Below are 27,596 nucleotides of genomic sequence, written 5' to 3' on the forward strand. Positions count from 1 at the left end.
GAAATATATTTGGTCCAATAAAAAGGAAAAGGAAAATCAAACTCAAATACAGCAATTTTAATTTTGAAGAAAATGTGTCTCACCCTGAATTTATACTGCGTGCTCCTCTTCAGGCCTTGTACAGTACAGGTCAAGTTTTCTCCAGTGTACTTCGGGTGAAAGTCAGCTCCCTGGGAGAGGTTCATTTGCGAATGTTAGCACACCCCCCCCTTACACGCTTCAGCGCGTTGCCTCAATGGACGACGGCGGCGGGGCACTCACGCTGTTGTCCTCCTGGATCTCCAGGGTGTATTTGAGCTGCTCCTCGCCGGGGCTGCCCTCGGGTCGCCCCCACTCCAGGGTGACCCAGGACACGCCGGCCCGAACCAGACGCGGCGCCAGAGGGAGCGCCGGCAGCGTGCCCATGGTGTAGAACACCGCCTCAGGGCTGAAGCCGCTGCACGACCAAAAATAACCCAATCGTGTTGTTCAATTTGAAGAAATATTGTGTTTTTTCAAAACTTCAACAAAAAAAATCTTAAAAAATAAACTACAATTAAAATAAAAAAAATTGATGATGATTAATCGACAGATTAATTGATGAATCGAATAAACCTTGGTTTACAGCCCTACAAATAATTCAGGAACATCGATCCACTTTTTGGAATTGTTATTCTTTGTCTTACCTTGTGCCGATGTCGTTGTGTGCCGCCACCCTGAAGGTATAAGCGCAGGCAGGGAACAGACGCGTCAGTTTACAATGTCGCTGGCTCCCGAAGTAACATTCTCGGAAAACGCTGTTCTTCTTTCCCTACAAAAAGAAAAGCCAGCACACCGTTCGTAAACCAGAATCATCTGGGAAAGAAATCCATCAATGTGACCACTCACCTCATCCCACTCCAGCAGGTAGTTTGTGATTTTGGGTCCGTTTTCATTGGGCAGCTGATGGTGACCAAACAATGAAACCGATGCTGACAAGAATTGGATTCAAAAGTAAAAAAAAGGAGCTTGTTCTTACCTTCCACTGTAAAGAGAGGGTGCTTTTGGTGCGGTGGGAAAGTTTGGGGGCGAGCGGGACGTCGGGAACGCTGACGCTGCAGTGCGTGGTGAAGGCGCACGTCTCGGAGCACGAGCCGCGCACCGAGTTGTACGTGGCGCACACCCTGCCGGGCAAACGGGGGTCGAGGTCACCAAGGTGGACTCCAGCGACAGAAATGACCTTTTTTTTTCTTGTGAGAGGAGGAGAGTACTTACCGTACGTGGTACTCGCTTGCCGGCCTTAGATCTTTGAGATGATACTCCAGTTCTTCGCCACTTTTACACGCAACAACAAAAAAATAAATAATCAGTTCAAACAATTCAAGCCAAATCATTTGGTTTCTGATGGAAATTACCTGTAAATGAGGCGAAATTTCCCGTCGCGTCCTTTATCCGAGAGGGACACCTCGTAGGAGCATGACACGGGCATGCCGTTGCTGTGTCGGCTCCCCAGGCCTGCGGGGGGCGCCCAAGACAGGCGCACGGCTCGGGCCTGCAGGTTGGACACCTACCAACAAATACACAAATGCGTTAACGGGACAAATATTACGGCTAGGTTTGAAATCCCTCACTCATTCCCTAATTATTCTTCCAGTTGATGTTTACGCTCAAACAAAAAAGAACAAATTTGCATTGAGCCTTTAACCAAACCAGATAAAAGTCCAAGGAAAGTCTGCGAGCCTTATAAATAAATAATGAGTAAAATTACAGTGACTTTCTAAAGTTTTTTGTTTTGTTGCTCTCAGTGTCTTCTATTTAATGAGATATTTGAGATTGTTGACGCGAGTTGATGGCTAGATGAACGGACACCGCCCTCGTGTGGCCTTTTTAAGTACTGCTGCAGTCTCCCTTGCAACCAGGGAAGAAAAATCCAATTCTGCAATGTCTTTTTTTCCATCTTATAAACATCTGATTTTCATGTTAGCCACAGAGACAGGATGGAAACATGGAAAAAATATCATGTGCCGGCAATGAACGCATCAGACAAGGAGCTGATTGATGAACGAGTGAACGCGTGCACACATAGGAAAGAGGAAAGGTTGCGCACACCGACCTGTGGTTTGTCGATTGTAGAGAGCACGTCTTGAATGCGTTTCGTCTCTGAGTCATGATCTGGAGGGAGGAGAAAAAAAAAGACATTTTATGAAGTCACACAACATATTTGGGTTAATTTCTACTTTTAAACCCGATAAAAAAAACAATCGACACTTTTCTGTGCCATCATATAAAAAGCATGCAACGCTAATGTAATGTACATAAATATATGTAATGTGTGTTAATTATATATATGCTGACGAGACGGGAGGACCACCGACCCCCCCCCCCCCTTCTCGTCACATCATCCACGAGGGGGTTCTCCAAATTGAAGATTTTTTTCCGCCTGCTTTCTCCATTTGCGACTGTAAATCACAACGTGTGTTTGCGGAGGAGCCTGGAGCGACACGTATGAGTCATGGCAACCGTGATGTCATGGAAGCACAACCTCAACTTGACCTCCCCTTTACGTCAGCGCGTGTGTGTGTGTTCTAAAAAGTTACAGCAAAGCTACTGTATGCATTTTACCTGTCAAACTCCACACACACACACACACACACACACATAGTTGCCGACTGTTTCGTCATTACGGTTGTGGGTTTGTTGCAGATTCAGGGGGGAGAAGTTCAAGAACAAGCCTTTCCTATCAGCTAGAGCTTTGCTGCCCTCTTGTGGCGTCTCAGAGTATCACAGAAAATACTAATAAGATATGCAAATTGCTGACAATAGGTTGCACAAATAAATCAAACATAATTAGGTACATTTACAAATAGACCATGTTGAGTCGGGTACAACAATAAATCAATCAAAAAAAATAATCCATAGGGATTTTGCGCTGATCAGTAAAAGATTGAGTGGATTCAAGAAAAAGACAAAACATGTCGAGAGCTGCGACTTGTGGTCGATGAGACCAGCTGCTAAACTCTTTTATACGCAGAAGAACCACAAGGAGCCCGACAGACACACACACACACAAATATGTTTATGTGCTGCCCACACTTCCTCTCGTGCGTCTGACCTCACATCCTGTCTGAGTGTAAGACGATAAGCGAGGACAGACGTTGGCAGTAGGAAAATGGGGAAAAAGATGAAGGTTTTGGGAACTAGGGAAGAAGGATAGAAAAAAAAATAGCTCGGGGGAAGTGCAGGCTAGACGAGACGGAACCAGAATCAAATATCGGCCTGTGCTTGAATGTAGATAGTAAGCACATCATGATGGGGGTTTTTTTTCTTATATTTTTAGAATATTAATGAGTCATGGGCTAATATCTCACTTGGCAGATGACTTCAAAGTGACATGATCCGACATGTGATCAACTTCCCGCATCCTGACTTCTGTAAATAAACTTGGCCGGAAAGGGGGAGGGAAAAAAATAAAAATCATCAACTTCACTTGGAATTTGGATGCACAATCACGCCGGGATGACTGACAGCACACCACGTCTTATCGGTGTTCGCACCTTTTCACATTTCACTCTGCGTATTGGATTAAAAAAAAATACGAATCAAAAGAGAAGAGGAGGTCGCATTCCTCCAGGATGACGGCCTGAGGCTCCGGCTCGCATTCTGTCTGCGCCGGGACAGAAAAAGACCTTTAAGGCTTGGAGGTGGGGGGGGGGGGGTGTGAAAAATGTGAAAAATGCAGCTGAGGGGTGCACGGGCACACTACGCACGCGCACACACGCCCGCAACGGTGCTCGTCATGGTGCACTTTGGCTTCCTACACAAGATTTGAATTTGCTGACTTGAAAAAAAAAAAGTTCAGTACGTCTGCAATGGGAAGTTGAGTCACGCATTCGGGGCATAATCATTCAAATATTCTTTGTATGTCGCGAGACTGCGGGACTTGGCTTTTCCCCGGAACCCTGATCCCATCCGACCCTGCTCAGCCCAGGATGAATGATGATATATTCAGAAGAAGCATTAATGGCTGCGGCCAGAAAAATGAATTTCAGTGAATAGGCTTCAGGATGTTCATCGCCAGCTGAACTTTGATTTAGGATAGCCCCCCCCCCCCCCCCTTCCATTGATGGGCTAACATTTAGAGTTGGAACTCTTTATGCAACAGGTATTGAACACAAATGGTGAAGCAACACCTGAAGACAGGAATATATTCTTTATCCTCTGCAAACTCCTCATTTGTGTTTAATGCCTTTTCTATGAAGTGTTTACCAAAAACTATCATGCCAAAACGTAATCATTTTTTTTAATTTTTGACCACAAATGATCATTACACTAACAATAAATTGAAATAGAATACTCAATGGCACGTCATATGATTAATGTTGCCAGTTATTTATGACATCCAGCAAATTGGTTGAAAGAAATAAACAGGATGATTAAAAATAATCTACAGTCCCGAAAAAAAAAAAAAAAAAAATCCCCGGGATTTCCTTGCGCGCAAACACAGCTGAGCTCAGCTCAGCTCAGCTGCCGCACCAACACTCGAAAGCCGAAGGGTCACTTGCGCCGTGATTGACGGGAGCAGGCGTCCTCGTATGACCTCACATATGATGTCATCATTTTCCCTTCATATTTCTCATCTTGTCCGTGTCATTTCCTCCTACATCCCTCGTCCTCCTCCGCATCGGCCTTATTTGGAATTTGTGGGAACTCGGCCCGGGATGAGATAATCGCCATGGCGATGCACATCCAAACAAGGAAGAAGTTGGACCTCCGGGGGGGGTCATCAAGTGGAGACGAGGGGGGTTTAATATGTAAGCATGACTTGTGATTTGGTCAAAAGGTGAGTACAGTTAATGAAGATGACATCAGCGGAGTAAAGATGAGCTTTTTTTCTATTTCTGCAGAGCAAAGGACTCAGCTCGCCGATGGAGCCGGACGGCCACGTTTCTGCCGAAAAGCCGGTTTCTAACAATCTGCGGTGGAAATGAAGACAATGAGGAAGGAGGAAGAGTAGCGGGGCCACATCTGTTTCTAAGAGGCGAAAAGGGCGGGACCTTTGCTGAACTGGCTTTTGATGGGGGCGGAGCTAAGATGCCATGTTGGCACCAACGCGGGCATGGCATGCATCCTGGGGATTTGTATTTTTCCAAGATTCAAAGATGAACTTTTTTTTATGAACGCGCACGAGTGCACCCGATCCCCATCGTGTCCCTGAGACCCGGCCGGGCCGAGCCGGGACAGCTGACGACCCGCTGAGACATCACGTAGTCACTGTGCGTGCGTTCTCGACTCTCTCGGCCGGCGTGCCTCATCTGGATCCGCGCACTGTCTGTTTGAATGAACGGCGTGCGTGTATTTAAAGGGCCAGTACACTCAGGAGACGATTCAAACTGGATTTGACTCAATTTGATCAAACATGAGCCAGCACGACACGGCTCGAATTTTGTGTAACTTCTGTGTATTTGCATGTACGTGCCGTGATAACACAAAGCTGCCGTATCCCCGCGACACAAAGTTTCCTTCATCCAGTGAGATGCCACCACAGGTATGCATGCGCAGCCCACGCCTGCACCGACCAACAAGGCGTGTATTGTGGCCGGGGGTAAAGCGATAGCTATGCCACCAGCCAGACGGAGGTTTTTTTTCCCACCCTGGGTTGCATTCAACCATCCCTGAGAGACAAACTACGTTTGAGTCGGGTCGCCGAGGTCGGTCGGGCACGCAAAGCAAAAAAAACGTATGATGTCATCTTACCTTGCGTGTGTGCCTCCGCTTCACCGTTACGCGGACTGCTGCGAAGTCGCCTGTCTGGTTTCTTGCCGCCCGGACTACCGACTCCTGACCCCAGCGACGGCGCGTGGGACTTGCCGCTATTGGAAACATTTCAAATTAATAAAAAGTAAGTCGAATAAAAAAAAAAAAGTGAGACCGGCGCGGTCACCTGTAACCGTTATGGGCCGTTCCCAGGCTGCCTTTATGGAGCGTGGAGGGCGGCGAATTGAGACGGTTCTGTCGCTCCAGTTGCCTCTGTTCCTTGATCTTTTTGGGTTGCGGCTTTCCGTACGTCTCCTCCCGGATGAAGTTGGACATGCCGTACACCGGGATGATTTCTGGGAGGGTGAGGGTGGAAGTTAGCGACGCTCGCCAGTTCGCTAGCTAGCGCCCCACCAGAACCGTCTCGGGAAGACGGCGCGCCTGCTCGGGACGTGGGTACCTGGGTCGCCATACATGGGGGGGAGGTGGTGCTGGTAGTACTGGTGGTGAGTCAGCTCGCCGGGGCTGACGGGCGGGTAAAAGGAGTGGGAGTTGGGGATGAAGTGCGGGTGGGCCAGGTAGGGGGGCAGGTGATGCGTGGGCGACAAAGCGGGGGAGTAGGAAGGGGGGTAGCACTCCGGAGACTGGGGGGTCACCACCACCCGGCGGACCCCGGTGGTATCTTCCAGGACCTGCGGCACAAACGTGTCCGTCATTTTAATTGCGCCTCGTGTGTGTGTGTGCAAACACATTGCAACTATTGAGGCACTTCCAACAGGCCCGGCATTCCAGGCCGGGAGCAAAAAAACACAACTCCTGCGGAGAGACGGGGGAGAGGAGGGGGGGGGGGGGGGGGCATCTCGACTAGACAATAACAATATCATCACACATGCATACACACTCAAAAGCCCAAAACAAACACACAATGAAAAGCGGAGCCAAAACATGACAAACCAATATGGATTTTTTTTCTTAGGCAAAATTGGACAGAGTAAAATGATGTATTCATTAAATAATAATAATAAAAAATTAAAAAATATATCCTGAATAAAATATCAATTATAGGATGAATATTTGACTGCTTTACAATATTAGGTATTGGATGAACTAGCAACTGAAGAAAAATCAGCAAAAACTTTTTTGCCAGTTTATATATGGAAATGTATGTAAAAAAAAATGGAAAAATAGGCATAAAAAAAAAGGCAGCTGAAATTTGCTTGTTTCAAATATTGAGCCCTGGCTGATTAGCCAATTATTCAGTATTTCCCGGTAAAGTGGGCGAGGAAAAACAAGATAAAACCCATTCTGTACAAATCACACACACACACACACACACACACACACACACACACAGCCGCGACCTCCTCCTCCAACTCTTTGTTTACAGAGGCCAAAGTCCCAGCATGACTACATGTGGAGCAGACCTCATGCAATATTTACCAGTAATACACACAAACAGCTGAAAAGTACACAAAGCACACACAAACCATGACAACCATTTTGTGCAAAAAAAAAAAAATCTGTCAATAACACCCTGCGTACGTGCCTCTGACCCCCATCAGGCTTGTTTATGTAAGAGTGACAGTGTTTCCCGCTCGCACTTGGCGCACAAGGCAAGCCAATGACCTCCCAGTGGCCAAAATGCAGACCACACACTGTACCCAACTAGTACTGAGCGTATGCTTCTGTAAATGCTATTTGTTTGTAGGTAATGAGACATTCCTCGGAGCTAAGCAAACAAGGGCCCGCCTCCGTTGTATTAACTGCAACGGACGCTTAGCGTATCGAAGGACGATGAAGCGGATCATTCAAAAACTCCAGATGTGGTATCATTTTGGGAGGATTCAAAATGTGTGTGATGCGAGTAATGCAGTAAGATAGTTAGCATCCCGTCATAACGGTGTCCCTCAAGGATCAATGCTTAGCCCTGAGCTTTTTGTGACTTACACCGATAATTGAGAAATAATGCTGCAATTTTGCAGATGATCATTTTGGAGTATAACACTGCAAACCAACCTGTGAGATGTATCCTGGTGGCACGTGGATGGGCGGGATGGAGCCGTTGGGGGACATCATGGGGACCTCGGCGGGACCTGCAAAGATCAAAAACATTGACTCAATAAGCCCAGCTTCTTGACCTGGTCTTCTTTGTTTGGATTTTCCCGTAGTCTGGCACCACACTTCCTCTCACAGGGCAATCAAGGTACTACGCCATATTTAATGTCACGTCACACAATGATGTTATAATCACTTGCAAGCAGATTTATGGATCCATGTGGAGTGGCTACGACGTCCAGAAAACAAGCTATAGCGCCGTCACAATATCAGATAACCAGAAATAAGCTGCCAATGTATTTAATAGGAGAAGCAGATTTCAAACTATGTTGACTTTTCCACCTTTCCCTGAACACACAGAGCATCTCCTCCTCCATCTTCTGCGCGATGGGCTGCTTAAGTCATTGGGGAAGCCGATGGGAACGCTGGTGGAATAAATCACGACGGGAATGCAGACACCAAACGCACCCAAAATTTTGTGGCGTCTTTAAAGTAGTTCAAGTGACGGGTAGCAAAAAAAAAAAAAATCATTTTTCTAAAAGCATCAATTTAGATTTCCTGTGAATAACTCATCACTGTGCACTTTCTTTCGTCTGTCACGGTTCCTATTTTCAGGAATTACCTGCCTCCCCTTCCAGCCATTAGTCACATCCTTCCAATATTACTCACTTCAGCCTCCACCTTTTGCTTTCTTTCATCCCAAAATGATTCCCTCTTTCCTTCCAGTCAGGTCCGACACACTCGCACAAGGGGGAGAGTGTGTGTGTGTGTGTGTGTCGTAAGTGTGTCAGTGTGGTGAGAAGGTCACAGGTAGCGGCACAGACAGACCTCCTTCAGTCCCGTCGACTCGCACGCCGCCGCGACGGGTATGAAAGTCTTCATTGAGAAGACGCTCACACACACCCCAAAACACACTCTCCTGCAGATAGCCTTGTGCTCTTCGCTCGACAAACAGCAGCATTCCTTGACACACACGCATTCTAGTACACACACACACACACACATTCCCATCCATGGCCCCCCTGGACCGGACCCAACAGGCCCGATAACCCCCCCTGAAAAACACAAGACACTCTTTGTGAGCTGGCCTTCCCGTCCACACACAGCTGTAAGCCACATGCCTGCCATTTAGCAAAGCTGCACATAATTGACTGCTTGTACGCTATGGATGTGTGTACGTACAAACGGCGTGCTGGCGCGATGCTAACGTGACGTCACGCAACTTCCTGTGCCTAATCCGCTTGGAATTCCAATATGGAGGATTTGTTGAGTGGAGATGATGAAGTATTGTGCAGTTCCACGCACATACACTCAGAGGGGAGGTGATGTAACATTTCATCAGATGTTTCCCATGATGCAGCTGTCAAAGCCAGCTGCCAGTGGGTCCCCAAATCACAACACACACACACACACGGGAACCCAGAACGACCCTCACACTGTCTGCAACCATTGCGTTCTCACACACACTTGCAGTACTTTGCACAACATATTTGACAACAAGTAGCGGATATCTCACAAAAATCAACAATGAGCACCTTGGATTTCAATAAAACTGTGTGTGTTAGTGAGAACCGTTCTTGCCATTGCAGGTAAAGTGCAGCCAATGTGTGTGTGTGTGTGTTGTGACGTGGCATTGCCTGGAAGTTATGTAAGCGTCAATAGGGTAATGTTATCTGTCCTCTAGAGCCCCGAGACGCTCCCACAAAAACTCACACTTGTGTTTTTCTTGCATAGACCAGCTAAAAGATAAAATAAATAAAAAGTGGGCTATTTTTTGTGTGTTTTTTCTTAATCATGGTACACTAGGACATCCGCGCAAAAAAAAAATTGTCCCCGCAATAAAAGGTGAGTCGTCAAGGAACATGCCACAAAAACAAATATAAACACAAACCCAAAGCCGGAAACACAGGAGACAACTTTTAAAATATTAGCGTCACATTCCAGGTCAACGCAATTGAGTGAGGCGAGGAGGGGTGTGGCGGACGGGCGGCCAAGCGGGGGCAGCCGAGGAGGAAGCGGGGGACTTCCTGTCCGGGCCACTGCCCCGGGTAACAATGTAAAAGAGTGTGTGTGAAACTGGCAATAGAGCCGATAAAGTTTTTTTTTTTTTCTCTCTAAATACAAGTTGGCAGTCGGCATGTAATCAGAGCGGGTCGCCGATTAGCTTGGGAATGTAAATCATAACCTGCGGAGTTTGCACAAAGGGGGGCTTACAGTAACACCAAACGTGGCAGACTACCTGCTGTGTGTGTGTGTGTGTGTGTGTGTGTGTGTGTGTGTGTGTGTGTGTGTGTGTGTGTGTGTGTGTGTGGTTAAGGTATGTGTAAGCACATTCCTGCTCCTAAGCCACTTTCATAAGAGCCGCGTCATAGGAGACAACATGACCTAGACGATTGGTTGAGAACCGATTATCATATTAATCCACAACTATTTTAATAATCCAGTCATCGTTTATGTTGTTCGTTATCAACTGAAACAAAATGTGCCCTCACCGGCACTGAATCAGCACGATGAGCGCGCCATAAAAATGAGCTTCTCATCGCCGTGTCATCGGCGGTCGGTTGCCGGGCGGACTTTCCGGGACTCCGGTTGCGGTCGAGCGGTAAGTGAGCCGAGGGAACAATTAGCAGGCAAAATGTCAATTTGGTATTTTTCTTACTGTGTTTCAAGGTGCAGGGAGTTGATGGATTTTGCTTTCTTTGCATGGAAGCAGCAGAAGTCATATGGTTTGAAATTGAACGGCGGGACCTCTTAGGAAATCAAGCCGTGTTGACTCAAATGCAAGTCATCCACTTTATTATTGGGGATATGATGTGATGTGGGCACTTTATTGCCAGAAAGGTGCAGTTCAGGAAATGGAAGGTTTCCTGCCCTTCAAGCATGTCAAAGTTACAATTAAAAAGCTCATTCAAAGGAAAAGAAATAAATGCCACATCATTTAGAATTACCAAATGACTTTTTTAGACTACAATTAAATATGAACCATCAAAATGAACAGCTCATAGAGAAAAATCGTATTTCACCCGATAAGGATCGGCTTTTAAATTGGTCATCGGCTCCGAATTCCGATTACGTGATCGGATCGGGACAACCCGAATTAGCATGTCAAGTATTTGTGTCGACGCCTTTTAAAAATGCGAGTGCCAGCACGCGCCTTCACCCGGGGGCCGACTCGCTGAGCCCCCCCACCATAGGAGGATTTCTGCAAGCCGACCTAGTTGCTGCTGGGTCCGCTCCAGAGTAGAGCAACGTCATGTCTGGAGGGACTTAGCCACTCTGCTTTGTTCTCTCAGAAAACACACACACACTAGCCCAGCTGCACACACACAGATGTGTGTACACAATTACACATGAAGGCGCTTATACACAAAGACAAACATGTCTGCGAATAAGAAAAAAAAAAAAAATGTAGACAAAAGCAACGCAACACCTGGACACTTGTGTATCAACTCTTCAAGGAGTCCCGCTGACACACACACAAACACTTGAGTTTTTGGAGCACGCTGACATTTGCGTAGTTTACACTGACAAATTACACTTCACACACCTGGAACAACACACACAGACACACAAAATGAGGATTTTCGTGAAGTTCTCGCAAAATTGTGCCTTTCAAAAGTTAATATTATGCAACATATTACATCATCTTGTAAAATTGCAACTTTTCAAATGACTTGTTTGAATTGTGGAAATTTGGCCCAAAAAATCATGCTTGGGCATATAAGAAGTATTTAATTTTGATTAGAATTTTTGGCGGTACATTTCATTGGCGGGGAAACTTCAAGCGGGAGTGTCGCCGGACGACAGGGAGTGTGCGACGCACTTCACTCGGCCCACTTGGCCCAATGTACACAATCCAGACGGCCTGTGACTCATTCTATCCATCCCCTAATCAGGCGGGCGCGTCTAGCGAGGAGGCGCAACAGCTGTCGGCGAGTAAACACACTCGGAGGAGTCCAATAATCGTTTCCTGCTTCTCCTCTTCAAACCTTAACCCAGTAAAAAAAAAAAAAAGAGCAGCTTTTGTACCCCCCGACAACCCAAATTCCTTCAGGATGAGTCACGGCCACTTTGCGGCTCCGCTTTTTCCCAGTTTGATCAAAGGCGAGCGTCCGATCCGCTCTCACAACACCAATTTGTCCGATTTCCAAAACGGGATGGAGTGGATCCAAGTCCACGTTGAGCGGGGACTTTCCCAAAATCCGCCACCCCCCCTCCTCCTCCTCCTCCGTCTAACATTCAGCATGTACGGCACAGATGATGTGGACCATTGGGGAACAACAATAAAGTTCTTTTCACACACACGCATCCGTTTGTCCAATCAGGCCAACGGAAAGCTGACACGGTGTAAACAATTGCATGCGGCGACTGTCGAGAATTCCCCAAACTTTGTTCGCCATCATTGAAAGAGTTAAGCAGAAAGACTTTCAAAAGAATGTCAGCATGTTGTGGGGCGGAATTAAAACAAGATGAGCAGGGCAAACATCCCCAGCTGTACCCTGAACGTCAATCCAGTGAGGAATTTCATCCCTGGAAAAGATTCCCTCCCTCTCTCTCTCCTTGTGGAAAATTCACCCCTTTTTTTCTCACACATGAAGACAGACCTCCTCCTACTCGTCTTCCGCGCCAGAAGCGCTCGCAACATCCGCCCAGTCCGAAGCGAGTGGGCGGTGGCGGCGCTTGGGGTCAGCGGCGTTAAACGAGGAAGCGGCCTCGCCCGCGTTGCGGCAGACACGACCAGACACGCTTGGTCGGATTCTGTTTACCTTTCCTCCTTGTGTCGTTCTTTTTTCCACTCCACTCGCCTGGCGTAACGTTGCCTCTTCATGCCTGGCGAGGCGAGGGCATCGGGTTCACAAGCGAGAGCCGAGCAGAACCCAGCCGGGCAGGGCAGGGCAGGGGACAACAATTAAGCGGCCTTCTCTTTATACAATTGGCGACTTTTTTATTTTTTTTTATTTTTATCCGGCCCACTAAGAAGTGACATCATTACATTTACATCACGGACAATTTAAATGCTGGAAAGCGGCCAAAATCTTTCTGCAGATTTTTGTGGGCTTTTTTTTTCCGCATGCTATTGCACTTTTTAAAACTCCTTGTTCATAAAAGACTCAAACTAAAGGACTACATATTGGAAAGCAATCAAATCTTCATATGTTGCTGATGTAAGCGTTAAGCGAGCACATGAAAAGATTTTTTTTTACATGTATTTCATCAATAATTGTTCGATTAATCGGTTATCAGGTATTTTTTTTCTGCATCGGCCCAAAAAAATACAAAATAATCTGCCTCTCTTGATTCAAATGCCTTATTTTACTGGCTTGTGCCACTCAGAGATTATAGGACGCATCCCGTTATGCCGAACATGCCTGCCGGGACGCAATGGGAACCAGTAGCGCTCATCCTACGTGCTCAAAGCGTGTTGAGCGCCATCCAAACACGCAGCGCCAGACTCTCCACAATGGCTCTCTGTCTCTCAAGGAGCTATTTCCACACGTCCTATCCAAAGCCACCGAGGAGCAGAAGTGCAGACTCAGGAAAAAAAAAAAAGCATCAGCCAGCCGTGTGAAACAAAAATAGAACAAGGCTAAATATATTAAAAAGTTTTATGACGCCGTTAACTGTCAATTAATTCATATCAAATACGGAAAATGATTTGACTCCATCTCGCCGAGCTCCCGGGGATGCTAATGATGATGATGTCACATCTTGGCTATTCGACCGTCGTTACCTGCACTCCATCACCACCACCGATCTCCCGCTTGCCCCCCCCACACACACACACACACACACACTCAAGCCTCATCAGCCCACATAAAAGTCCAACAAAGAGCAAACAACACAGTAAACCAACACAAGGCCTCGTGCACACACACACACACACACACACACACACACTAGCACATTCCAGAGTGTGGTGCTGGAACACACCCTCCAGATTGTTGCCCTTTGATGTGAGTGTGGGAAAGCTCTGGGGAATTGTCTTGGTGGTGGTGGGGGGGGGGACCTCAGGGGGTTCATGGGTGGATGGGGGAGTTGGGGCTACCCCATGAGCTGAGGTTGGGTGCCGATGCTAATTAGCAGAAGGATGGAGGCCTTGGCCTGGAGAGACTTTTCCGTCAAGCAGAACTTTGTTCTTGTTGTTGCGGATGTGAATTTTTAACCCCGCTAAATTTTGCGATTGAATGTGCGATTATTTTTTTCTTCCTATTTGGAGTTCCTCGCGATGTCGATTTGAATTGAATGAGCACAAATTCTCGTGTCGTTCGCTAAACAGCTCACGAAACGCCATGTCTAATCTAAAATGAGCGCTTTGGCGCCATCTTGTGACAAGACAATCTATCGTATTGAGCTTCATTTAGTCAAAACGGTGCTTTGCCGCTATCTTACGACATGTCACGACTTGGTGGGCGTCAAAAATGTCTGACATAATTCCGTTCAAAAAGTCGGATGACTCAAGCCAAAGCACGACACGCCTTGGAGCTGCCTGTCGCTGTTCTATTAATAACGCGGGGCTGTTCAAAATATTTGCATTCAATGACATCACAAAAGGACGCATGAAAAATCAAGCCTCAGCCTGTCTTGAAGATAGAAAAAAAAAACACTTTGTGTTGATGTTTGTGTGAGCTGCCACACACCATAAAAAGTCCAAATTGTGTCTGCCTGCATGTTTTCACAAATTTACTGGGGGGGGGGGCTTTTGAATGCACTTATTATTAACATGGCAGGCCACACACAAACACACACACATAGACTGTAAGGAGGTCAGTAGGTTTAATAGAAGGTGGTGTTTGGCAGCGTCGGTCAAGGCAAAGCCAAACCTACGATTTAGTATGTTTGCTAATGTTCCGCAGCCAAAATCGTTTTTACGAAAACATGAGATACACACACACACAAATCTGTTAAGCGCAGCTCATTACCAATAACAGGCAGCTGCCTTCAAACTGATTTTAAAGCCAACATGCTATTTTATGAGCCCCTTTTCAAAAATGTAATTGCATAACCCGGAGGGCAAACGTTTCATAATTCACCTGTGCTCAGAAGTATTGAAGACGCCGGGAAGGAGTTGAGTTTTTACGAAGGACCCATTCAGCCTGCAATTCCTCAGGATGTGTTCATACGTGCAAGGGGACACGCAAAAACGATTTCACGAAGGCTTGGAGAAATGGCAGACCTCTTTTTCATTTCCAGGCATTGATGCCGATATTTGGAACCAAAATGGCCGACGATGGGAGCGAGCCAGCACCCCACCCCGGCCGGATTCCTCCGTCTCTATCCTACGCCCTGAGGTATGTTTGTTTGGCATTATTTCCGCCCACCCCCCCACTCTAAAGGGGGAGGGGGGTCAATTACCTTGAGGGCGGAGAAAAGGGCAGGAGGCTGTAATTAGTTAGTATATCGCACATGGGTGTGGGACACTAGGGGGGTGGTCCACGAGGGGGGTCAGGTGTGTTTCGGAGCCGAGCCAGACGGAACAACGGAGTCCTTTCAATCCTCCGATGACATCATCAACATGAGACGCAGTGATGCAAGGGGAATCCCCGGCTTACATTACACTTTTTTTATTCTCCGCCTCCGCACAAAGAAAGAGCGAGCGAGACTTTCTTTGACTTTGACGTGCGCGACGCCATGAAAGACGTTACTGTTGTTATCACCATTGTACTGAATGGACACAATGTCCGCTTGCAATGACGGTTGCCGTGGCGACGTGAAAATAATGCTCAAACCAAAGTGCGGCTCAGCGTCTGGCTAAAAAATGTTAAGTATGCAATTATTTCTATTTCATCATTAGAATTAGAAAATGAATTCAAATCAACTTTGAAATATAATAACGTCACGCCGGTGTCGTTTTATGACAGATGGTAACTTTTGTGAACCGAAGCGTGAACTTAAAACCAAGGTACACGTATCGCTATGACAACACGACAAGCGGCGAAGAATACCCACCCTGGATGCATTGCAGCGAGCCGTCCTCCGCCCGGATGGTGAACGTTTCCCCCGGGTTCACCTGCACCAGGATAACCTGTGTCCAAAACACAAAGGCAAGTTCAGATGAGCGGCAAGACATCACATCTATTGAAAGGCGGCGATGACATAACGCGGCCGTTGAAAGCGCGGCGGCGGCGCGCCCCACCGTCATGTTGTCGGCGTGCGGATGGTTGAGCGTGCACACGTGGCTGTAGACATGAAAAAGGTGACCCTCCATGGCATGCTACAGGTGCGTTGGAAAAATAACAGTCATATCCCGCCTCGGGAGTCGGCGCGCTCGCCCATCGCCGAGCCGCTCCTCTTCCTCACGCAGGCACAATGGCACGCTTCCTGCCCCGCCGGCTTGCTATTGCAGCGGCGGCTGCTGTTGCTATGGGAACCGCAGTCGACTACGGGGTGACCCGCGTTCGCCGAGGGCTGAGAAAACCCCTCCGCCAGACCGAGTGGGCGGAGGCCGAGCGTGGACCGATGGAGCTACTTAACGGCAGATGCTGGCGTTTACGTCATTGTGTGAATCCTTAAAGCATTCGCACAGGAACCTATTTGGATTTTCCTCCTTGCCTGTTATTTCCACACGTGGTTACTTCATTCATCTGACTCACATCATTCCAATTTTATTATATTCCCCCCAAAAAATCACGCACTGCAGGGTATTATTTACAATATGCAGCTTAATTAATTCACCTTGGGATAAAAAAAATATTCAATATATATATATTTTTTAATTTTCCCACTAAAAAATATACTAAAATTCCCATATTCTACATTTACTATATAGTGTTTTAAAAAGTTTTTCGACTCCTGATATGACGGACAAGCCGCCAGACTCAACACACACACACACACAAAAGTGTATAATGATTGGTCTCCATTTCTGGTTGCACACTAAGTTTAGGCTGCAGGGATTTGGAGTCACATAAAAATAAAAACTCTAAATGCTAGCGTGCCGCGGCCAAAAACTCCCCCGCCAAGCAGGGAGAGGAGGTAGGTCCACACCGGGACGACGTGGCTCGCTCCACGCACAAAGTCAGGAAAAAAGATTTTGGGGGACCTCAACGTCACACAAGCGCTTTGTAATGAAACTAAAAATAGACATTTTAGAACTGAACGAACATGTCAGTGTCCCTACAGGATATGACTCAGCTTGAAAAGACTTTGCTGAGTGTTGCTGTGTGTGTTTTTCCGATCTTCGTGTGACACTATCGTGGAAATGTGACATTTTACTTGTTATCTTCACGGAAAATGTGCACGTTTTTTTGTGTGTGTTGTCTTGTTTTTCTAGGTTAGTGAGGCCTAATCCTTGAGGAGCACCACTCTTTCTTTAGACCGTGTTTGTGTGCATGTTGCAACCCGAGGACAATCTGACAATGAGCAGAATGAGGGTGAGGGCAAATGAGTGTTTACCTGCTGCGCTGCGTCACCGTTAACCATGTGCGGCATGAGCGGGACCTCCCCGTTCAGGAGAGGCGGCGGAGCCAAGTCCAGTGGAATCTGGTCTGTCATCATCATTGTGACGTACATTCATGGAGAAATTCACTCAACTGCCCTACCTGGGAAAGTACAGACAAACATATGAGTCAGGCACACATGCATGAACAAGGAAGTCATGTTGGATGTATTTCCCCTGACATCACGCGCACGTATCGCCATGGCGAGTTAGATTTTGGATTTTTTTTCTTCGGAAACAAACCAATCTGACATGAAGAGAATCAGGTCTTCCAATTTTGAAGTCAAACTAAAAAAAACTGGATATTTGAACACAAACGGTGGTGCAACACACACAGACAGACAATATCACAACTTGTTTCTTATTCATAATTGTAAAAAAAAAAAAAAAAAAAAAAGCCACGCATTTTGCACCGACGAGGTCTTCAAAGGGTTAGTAGATCCCACAGCTGCGGCTCGCACTGTTGACCCATAAACGCGTCTGCACGCATGCACACGCCAACATCACCCTTGCCATGTTGGCTCCACCTCCCAAGTTGCGCTCCAACCGCAAAGTGTTTTTCTCCAGCCGAGCCCCGCTCCCAGCTCGGCCTGGCCATCCAGCCTCCAAAACACACACACATTTATGCAGCTTCCAGGACACATCGTAGACAGATGGGAACACAACTCGCGCCGCCGCCAGGAAAAAGAAGAGCAAGACGAAGGAGAGACACAAGGGAGAAAGAAGTTATAGACCACCTTTTAAGTTAGCTTCCACGTTTCCGCTACTGCAGCAAAGTTATTTGAAGAGCACCGCCACACACAGATTCTCAAAACAAAAGTGCACGTAGATGTGTAAGGAGCTTTGATTGGCACTTCTAAGAGCATTTACAGCAAATACGAAAAAGGTTAAGTCCAACTTAGCCTGAAAATGAATAGGGGAGCTTTTGTCTGGTTACTTGCTCTAATCTCATTTTGTTGTGTCTGCCACCATTAAGTGGCCTTCCAGGAGGCGTGCTGATGACTTCTTCACCCAGCGCAAATGATAAACGGAAGCTCGACTCGGCTCGCTTCACAACAAGAAGCGGTTTGGCAGGATATTTCTTCATCAAAAAAGAGACTATTCAATGCCAATTCCAGTTGAGATGAACATTAAATGAGATGAATTTGCAATTTTTGCCCCCACTAGCTTAAAGCTAATGCAAAATTGATGGGCTAACGAATAGCATCTTTGGGGCAACACAATATCAACACCCTAACATCTTCCTACAATCATGTTCAATTGCTAATTAACAACACTAAAATATATATATTTTTTTTTTTCCTCAATCTTTTATGAACTCCATTGGCCTCAGCATAAATGCATAGACATGACACCTGCCTGGTGTGCATTCAAGTCCCTTGAATTCCCTATCATCTGACAATTTTTTCTTGGGTTAGCATTTAATTGCTAATTTAGCATGTATGTGTGTGCGTAGTAAAAAAAAAAAAAAAAAAGAAGGGGGCAAGGCGGAGCTGCTAAATATGGTGGGAAACTGCCACTGACACCACTCCCATTCAAGCCCAGCTCCTTTTACAAAAGGTATTCAGTGAAGGAGGGACTCACTGTCTCTCTCACACACACACACAAACACACACTCAGATTGTGCGTGTACCTTCTTAACAGAGGTGGAGTGGAGGAGACATCGAGATACAGCGAAATGGGTTTGGGGGGGGGCAAAAAAGGGTGGAAAGGAATGTTGTGCTGAAGTGAACACACATGCATACGCACATACACACACTTGGGCAAGACAGAGGGAGGATTTATAAAAGAGCTTTCCCACATAGGCCAGCAGCAGTGTGTTTGCATTCAGCAAGTGCATGTGTGTGTGTGTGTGCAGGAATGATACGTGGTCGTCCACGGTGAGGAACGGAATGCAACAAACAAACACACAATCACACCGTGTAGCAACAAGCAACTTCTCCGGCCGGGGTCCAAAGACGGACGGCCGTGACAAAAGCGCATCTGAAGCGTCTCTGCTTTTCATTCCAAATGTTTCAGCGATGCGAGATATGGCTGGAAGCCCAAACAAAAACATTCCTTCAGAAGTGAGGCCAGATTTTTAAAGGAGTGCAACTTTTCGTTCTCGCTACTTCCAATCAGGTGTGGGAGGGAAACTGCAGCTTCTTCTCTCTTCCTTACCCCGTCCAATATATATGACCGCTGTTAGTGCGCCAAATCACACACTTGTGTTTATTGTGCATTTAAAGACCACCGAAATGTAGCTTTAAATTTGACGTTTCTTTTTAAAGGATGACGAAGGCTTTTTAAGGAACCTTGTGCACCCCGGGAAAATGTCACGACTGTAATTTGGACGCTCAGCTGCGCATCTAATTTGCACTTTCATACAAAAAACGAGACAATAAAGTGACTGTGGACAAAAAAAAAAAAAAGAAAGTGAACTGCTGGGGATTTTTTTTTTTGGGCATTCGGTCAGACGGGAAGAAGGGTGGGGGTCCACGTCACACATTCCAGCCATGAACAAGAATTTGTCGCTCTTTGACTGCATGCTAATGTGCCCACCAGGCGGGAATTGGCTTTAGCTACAAGGAAGAAGGAAGGCACTTACACTAATGTCTCAAGAAGGTTGGATGACACCAGCATCTGGTGTGAAGTAAAAAAAAAATAAAAAAATACAGTGAAGCTTTGCTTTAACAGAACCCAGATTTTGGATTTAACACAGGCACAGCACAGCCAAAAGCAAAAAAAAACAGCTTTCCGTAATTAGACTTTGAGGTGACCTGAGGACAGGGTGTGACTTGGAAATTAAAATAGGATGAGGGAAGTGACTGTTAATCTTTACAAAGCCTTCCCAACATTGAATGAACTGAATGTCCACACACACACATTTGACTTTTTACTGTTCACACCAGGAAAAAAAAAGAAAAAAAGTTGAAAATTGGCCAAAGGAACATTGCTGGCTTAGCAGTGTGAACGTATCTTGATGATTTTACAGTCTTCTTATTCCTGAGAAAGAAAAAAAAAAAAGAGACAGCTTTGAAGGGAAGTGTGACCAGGAAGTTGCATACAAACAAACCTGTGATAATGCAAAAATAACTTCCATGGTGGAGCTAAAATGGTCAATTCAAAACCTTACCAAAAAGAAACGTTTTTTTTACTTGGCTGGTTCAGTTTGAAGCGAGCGGAACATTCCGGGACGGCCCTCGCGAAGCTGTGCTGCAGATTAGAGGGCGTCTCAGTTGCAATTATACTTTCCCTGGATGACTCTTTGATAGCGTTTTGCTCTTAAGCTCACTCTCTCATTTGCTGCCTCTCAGGTGCCTTTTTTTAAATGCAAAGAATTCTGAAAAGTGCGGCGGGCGGCGAGTTGGGACGCATCCCAATCTAAAAAAAAAAAAAAAAACCTCCGCAGCACTTCTCTGCCTCCTTTAAACAAGCAGCCATGCGTGTCGTGCTCCCATCAAGCTCGGTTTTCGAGGAACATCAACCACAACAGATGACAAAGTGACTTTGGTGATATTTTCAAAACAGCTCATGGCTATAAATAACATTTATTATCACATAACCTTTGATCAAAAAGGATGAATAGTCCACGTCATTTTGAGAAAAAAATAAATAGATATACATGTACATTTACAAATATTTATTTAAAGAGTATTTCATATTTCATTATTGTTATAATAAAAAAATACAATTTACCTCAGCAATTTCTGGGGTAACAAAAACAGCAAAACAAATGCAATGGAAATTATAGAGATATTGATAAGGCAAATGCTTAATGCATCTTCCGACTCATATCTTTCTTTTCCAGGGAATCCAACTTAAATCTTTCTTTTCCAGGGAAACCAAAAGAATCCTGGATCCCTGGCTATTGCCATGCACTTCCTGGAAAGACCCCGCCTCCCTTGCATTCCTGCTCCCTGTTAAAACACGGTGCCCTGACTCCAAACCGGCTGCCGGGAAAAAGCCCGTCGGCGGGGCCTCATCTGGCTGCTGGCGGTTCCAAAAAAGAAGAAGAAGAAGAGGCAGCGGCGGCCTCATTGGCAGGAAGAGACCACAGTTACATAACACACACACACACACATATGGAAACATTAAGAGCTGTTGTCTTTGGTCACATTTAAAGGGCCGGATCAACTTCCAAACCTATATTAGAAATTAACGCAATATGCAAGAAATTATTCCTAGTGAGTCGAGGAGCTTCATTGAGACAAAAGTAGTCCTTTGTCGCCATCGCTTTGCAATCACGACAATGATGTCATCAAAAGGGGAAGAGGTTGGGGAAACGGATAAAGGAGAAAGATGAGAAGAAGGCTAGGAGAAAAGGAAGGAGAAGGGAGGAAGATGAAGATTAGGTCAGGAGATGAGGAGGCGAGAAAAGAGGAAAAGGAAAAGAGGAATGTAGGTCAGCCGGTGGGCGTGGAAGAGTCCAATTTTAATCGAAAGACAACAAGACAAAGTGACCTAACAACATTTATCCAATCGCAAGTCGGGTTTCCAGCTGTTACATCAGACAAGATACACACACACACAAATGACCCCCCCCCCCCTGAACACACACACTCTTCTTCACGGCTCGCGTCCATGTTTGAAAACATCATTATTGTCAAGTCGGCGTGCGACAGGTGTTGTTGATGTTGTTGTTGAGGAAGTGCCGACTCTCCCACAAGCACAAGCGCATGACCGTGACTCACTTCTCTTCTAAATCTTCTTCACTGCTTCCAGATTTTCTTCCTTTTTTTTTTTATTGGGTACCATTGGCATTCAAATCCCAAACGCCCTCGTTGACTTCAGGCTCACTATTTGGCGAGCGTAGGCAGAAGCCAGTGCTAAACTTGAAATCCCTGTGCTAGCATTGAGGCGCATCTTTACACAAACTTCAGACTGTTTGGCTTCTGATACCACCTGAAAAATTCCAAACATCTAAACTCCATTTCTTTTCTGTCGTATCGTTCTCACAAAGGAACGACGAATCTTCTTGGAATCGTCAAGGTAGCACATTATTTTGACTAACAAGGTTGGCGGCCTTCTTTTCCTCCCATTGCTCTCGTGCCCTTACTTCCAGATTTAACCTGCCCTCGTCACGGAACCGTCAAAAAAACAGACCACCGCCCATTCAGGAGGTGTTTTGGGGTAGCGGTCCGGTTGAGTGGCTTTGGCGGCTTCTCATTCCCGCTAAATTGTCCCACATGGGTGAGCGTGCGCAGTTTAAACAAACACGGCCACTTCCTCCTCAATCCACGTACACACAAACGTACATGAAATAGTCACAAAGGTATGCATGCGTTGGCTCCAACGCTCAACCGCACGTACACAATATAAATACACACACACAATACAGTGTGTGTGTGCAATCCTTCTCCCAGCTGAGCGTTTTGAGCACGAGGAGTGCACACTCGGCATATTTGCAATATACGATTTGGATTTTGCCAAGCGCTCACGATCAAGCTCAATCACAGCGGAGCGATTCTTGCGCTCAGAAACCGATGAATAGACAAAATCATCGATTAAAACTTGCAACCCTAAATTGAAGTTTTTACAAAGGGATTCCAGTCTTTGGGTGTACCTAATGCTGTGTCCAGTTCTCATCTACAGTTGCAGGGAATAAAAAGTAAGTTTGTGCCTCCAGCAAATAAGCCAAGCGCCATAACTTTGGAAAGCCATTAAAAAAAAAAAAAAAGATTTTTCCTCGCCCTCGAGACGTGCCGTCAGCGACCTCCTCGCCCCGTCATTCAAAACTAACGTCACCGTTGCGTGTGCCTTTGGATGTAACCGATACGCTCGGTCGGAGAGTGTACTGTTACTGTAGTCGTAAGCCTCGCCTACGGCCAGACATGACGGTTGGACTTTTCCGTGGCGTTTATGCAGCGCGGCCAGGCGGAAACGACGGAGGCTAATGATTTTGCCGCGCCTCCGTGACACGGCTCCTAATTAAGATGCCGAGTCGAGAACACACACGCGCGGCTTTATGAGCCGTGAAAAAAGCTTGTCGAGTCGCAGTTACTTGAGAAACACACAAAATAGTCTAGAAGAGTAGAAGAAGCTCATAAGAGTATTTTGGGTGTTTCTATAAACCCGTGGTGCCACACTAAGAACATCTTTACATACTTTTCTCTTTTGTGCCCTAAAGTGGGATGTTAAAGGTCGTGCCACACTTCGATAGAAAAAACAAAACAAAACACAAACACAACCATTTTCTTGACCTGGTAAAAATGTACCACACTAAGACAAGAACATAATTGTGCACACAATAGCATTTTTTTGTCTTCCATCCATAACTCACAAAGAAACATTGTAATATGGGAAAGGCCAAATTACCAGCAAACACAACAACACAAATATGTTTTTCTTCTAATGCCACACGACAACAGACACACACACATACGAGCAGTTTTTCTTGCGTGGACCAGGCAAAATGTTCCCACAAAGAAAAATGCCTCTTTAATAAAAAGTGATCCCAATTCAATATTGACGGACGAGAACACACACACACACACACGCACAGACAAGCTTTGAACAAGAAAACCCTGAATGGTCCTTTACATGCCTCAGTCTATGACTAACTCCTCCTACTGCTACTTGTGTTTATGAATGAGTGTAGCTTTATGCACGTGTGTGTGCGCGTGTGTGTGTGTTTATGTATGGAAAAAAAAAAGCAAGTTGAAATGAATAAGCAGATTTTTTTTTTTTAGTGACATGGACTTTGCTGTCCATAATGTGTCGTACCTGATGCAGATACACACAAACATGCAGGCACAAGCGCGGACGAACGCCTTGTACCCGCCCCTCACCCACATCCCATCCCTTTCCTCCCCCCCCCCCACAGCCGGGGGTCACAAGGTTGCATTCCTCCTCCCCAATCAGCCTCAGGATTTCACACAGTCATTCGGGGATGTGGGTGTGTATTTCCGCCAGCCTGTGTGTGTGTGTGACTTGGTGGGGGGGGCTGGGGGGGGGGACAGGTATCTTACTCTATTTTCACGCTTCTGAGTGGACTTAAGCAGAACAAAATGGATTTGGAAAGCCTTTGTGCCACAAAGATGAAAATGAGGAGACAATTTGATTGACAGCTGTCAGAGTTGCTGCACGAAAGGCTGCTGGAAACCGACCAAAATATTCCGAGAAAATCATTCCATCCAAATCTCGTACGGTCGTGCGGGGCAACGTCAGACAAGTGGAACCCGAGGAGGACCTGCTGAAGGCCAAAAGAGGCTCAAGGAGAAGACTTGGGGGGGAAAAAATGACAGGTATGTGAGGATGGGAGGGGTGAACAAGGGCGGGGGTGATTTGGGGGGGGCAATCCAGTATGCATGCCTGAGAGGGGGAGGCTGACACGCAATAAAACATGTGGCTTTACATTCAATAACACCTACTTCCTCCACACGCGCACACGCACACGCACACACGGGTTGCATAAACACTCATCCCGCCGCATAATCTGGAAAAATAAGCGGTTAGCGAGCGGGGGAAGATGGCGACCGGCTGCTGACGCTTCAGAGACGCAGTTAAAAAAATAAAATAAAAAATAAAAAGTCTGGAGGGATCAACTAGCAACATGCTAATGCAAACGTGCTAATGTCAATTTCCCTTGTGCAACTTGTCGGTTGACTATTGATTATATTGATCTTAGAATAAGTTAAACTCATCAACATCTTTGACTGAGCTGGACTTTGAGTGGCGTGATTCCGTTATTCAAGGGTGTGCACAATTGTGCAAACACGCTATCTTAGTCGCTTACATTCCTGCTTCAAGAAATCAATTGAGTTATGGAAAATACGTTTGCCAATGATAAAAACCTGGCACTTAAAGAGGGGTGTGTAGACTTTTAATATCTGCTGTTCCAATGGGAGGGGACGAGAGAAACGTGACATTTTCCTTTTATGGTGCATTTTTCACATTCTTTTCAAGTCATCTGCTAGCAATAATCATCACACCCCTCCTTCCCTCCGTCATTTAATTCATAAAAAGTCTTTGGGGAGGTTTTATCGTCCCGCTCTCAGTCGTCGAGCGCAAATAAACTCATTCATAAGAGCTTTCATGTTCAAATACGGAGGGGGGGGGGAAGTTGAAAGGCTGCTCTTTATCTCCTCCTGAAGCGGTGGTCAACAATGCAGGAAATTATCAAGGGGGGGGGGGGCGAGGGAAGGAGGGCTTGCTATCATGGACCCGAAAAGAAAGAAGGGATGAGGGGGAGGAGGACAAACATTGCAGCTCGGTGCCAAGCAAACATGAGATGCTGGGATACTTCAACACAGCGCAAGAGGATGCTGGGAAGTGGAAAGTGAAAGCACCAGCGAGGTTATCGAGAACACACACACCAAACTCCCGCCAGTTTGCAACATTTGGGTCAGGTTTTCCCACAATGACACCTGCGGGTTGAAAATCCTTAAGAGATTGAGACAACAGGCTAAAAAAAAGAAGAAAAAAAGTTCCACATATAAAACAAGAATTAGTCAAAACAACATTTTTGTTTTTTTGGGCGCAAATTAAAATATCATCGGTTGGCATCTTTGGTAACACGAGAAATCAAGCTAAACTGATTTGGAACGTCGGCATTTCCTTTTTCCGTTACCAAAGGCGATGGAATCAATTACAAGGACAAATTTGTGCCCAGATTTTATTTTAAGGCCTTATCGATCAGCCCCGAGTTATTATAAGTTCAATTACAGCCAAAACATGATGGTGGCCAAAGATAATGGTGGGGGGGGGGGGGGGGGGGGGGGACTGCACACACACCCCGACACACACGACGCAGGGAAGCTTTGTCTTGCCCGAGTAATCTGAGAGCCGCTACATCTTCCTTTTCGGACAACACACAAGCAAGCAACACAAAAGCGCTGCTCGCCTTTGGGCCATGCGCTCCAAGCCTCGACCCCTCCCTGACCCCGTTTTTTACCTGCACGACACCTAGCCAATGCTAACATTGCTAGTTAATTTTCCCTCAAATGTCCCTTCGGAGATTCCATAGTTTTGGAACATTTATCAGAATTTACGATTTCATTCTAGATGCCACATTTATTTGTAGAAATACATTCTCACAATGTTCCAATTTATTCTTGTGAGAATTCTCAAAAGATTAAAATTGAAAGAAAACAGACTTAGACTGATCTGTTTACAATATTAGGGAGAGAAACGGGACGTTTGTATACATAGGAAAAAGTCGCGGCTCTTTGAAGTCTAGCTCTAAAAAAAAAAAAAAAAAAAAGGGAGGGGGGGCGGTGTAAAAACAAAAGTGCTGAGCTTCTATTTCTGCGATGCGATGAGTAGCCAAAGGTTCCCGAGGGCACGGCGACCCTGGCGTCTTCTATCAGCCCCGATGTTATGTTTTGATGAGGGGGAATCAAGGTTGGCATTCATGTGCGACTCAATAGACGCCAGTTAGCGGCCGCTAGCAGCTTAAACAAACACGCGGCGCGCAGACTTTTCCAGAGCTCCCCACGAGGGCCGCATAACATATACGTTGTGTGCGTGCGGAGCACAGTCGGGTTACGTTATAGAGCGGGTTTGTGTCCGCTTCTCCGCGGGATACGTCTGCGCGTGTACGCCGGAGGGGAAAGAGCACAAGTTCACGTGTTGCATTGTGCAAAACTGAAGGCTTTGAAAACTCTACAAGGTTTTATGAAGCCCGTCACTACGTTGCAAGCAGAGATAGAAAAGAAATTTGGATTGTAAAAAAAATGTCGGTGACCTTGGTGGCAATCGTGATGGCAAAATGCGACCTATGTGAAGATGCGTTAAGGTTGTTGCTTTTCAGATCCAAATAAGTTACAGAATTTTGACAAGCGCCACTATGCTATCATTAGCGTAGCTTTAGAAACTCCAACCACAAAGCCAAATGCTTGTCTACTTGTTGAATATGTGAAGAATGTGAGTTGTTGGTTCTTGTCAAATTGCTGGACAAAAAAATAAAAAAAAAACAGTAAAAAAAAAAATAGTCAAAGATTTTTGTCTTGTTATAAAAATCTATGTTAAGCTTGCCACTCAGACAGCCCGAGCGAGGTCGCTTGTACCTGGGAGACAAATCTGCAACGGTTATGGAACTCAGGTCATTGACTTATATAAAGTGTTATTCAACCCGCTGACCTATGCACACGGAAGAAAAAGGCCACCGAAATACGACTCCACCGTGAACAACAGCTTCTGTGCTCTTACGGGCAACACACACCAAAAAATGGGGGGGGGGGGATTATTATTATTTAAACACCACGTACATCCGACAGCTGTACGCATTCCCGGCTTTGCCGCAAACCAAAACGAGAGGACGGAAAAAAAATCGCACTCATTAAGATCCCAGCATTCCTGCCTCGGCATCTTCTGGACCGTTCCACACGCTTTGTTTACATTCTGATTGCGCAGAAACGCAAAAGGCCGCTGAGGCTTAACATTAGGAAAACACTCGGAGGCGGGAGGGGGA

At 46.0% G+C, this 27,596-nt stretch overlaps 1 protein-coding gene across 1 annotated transcript in view; it reads right to left on the bottom strand.

Annotated features, from left to right (window-relative positions):
- Positions 1-27,596, bottom strand: part of fndc3ba (fibronectin type III domain containing 3Ba) — a 41,339-nt gene that overhangs the window by 11,690 nt on the left and 2,053 nt on the right. The window contains exons 2-15 of the mRNA XM_085931326.1: positions 17,161-17,306; positions 15,715-15,790; positions 7,729-7,805; positions 6,173-6,404; positions 5,900-6,068; positions 5,713-5,828; positions 2,072-2,130; positions 1,374-1,525; positions 1,234-1,293; positions 998-1,142; positions 868-921; positions 666-790; positions 262-436; positions 84-170 (exon numbers count right to left, since the gene is read on the bottom strand). Of these exons, the coding sequence (XP_085787452.1) occupies positions 84-170; positions 262-436; positions 666-790; positions 868-921; positions 998-1,142; positions 1,234-1,293; positions 1,374-1,525; positions 2,072-2,130; positions 5,713-5,828; positions 5,900-6,068; positions 6,173-6,404; positions 7,729-7,805; positions 15,715-15,790; positions 17,161-17,277 (1,644 nt within the window). The 5' untranslated portion in view covers positions 17,278-17,306. The remainder of the gene's footprint in view (positions 1-83; positions 171-261; positions 437-665; positions 791-867; positions 922-997; positions 1,143-1,233; positions 1,294-1,373; positions 1,526-2,071; positions 2,131-5,712; positions 5,829-5,899; positions 6,069-6,172; positions 6,405-7,728; positions 7,806-15,714; positions 15,791-17,160; positions 17,307-27,596) is intronic.

The sequence above is a fragment of the Syngnathus leptorhynchus genome, chromosome 15 (assembly GCF_054491065.1).
Source record: "Syngnathus leptorhynchus isolate UIUO chromosome 15, UIUO_Slep, whole genome shotgun sequence".
Taxonomy (NCBI): Eukaryota; Metazoa; Chordata; class Actinopteri; order Syngnathiformes; family Syngnathidae; genus Syngnathus; species Syngnathus leptorhynchus.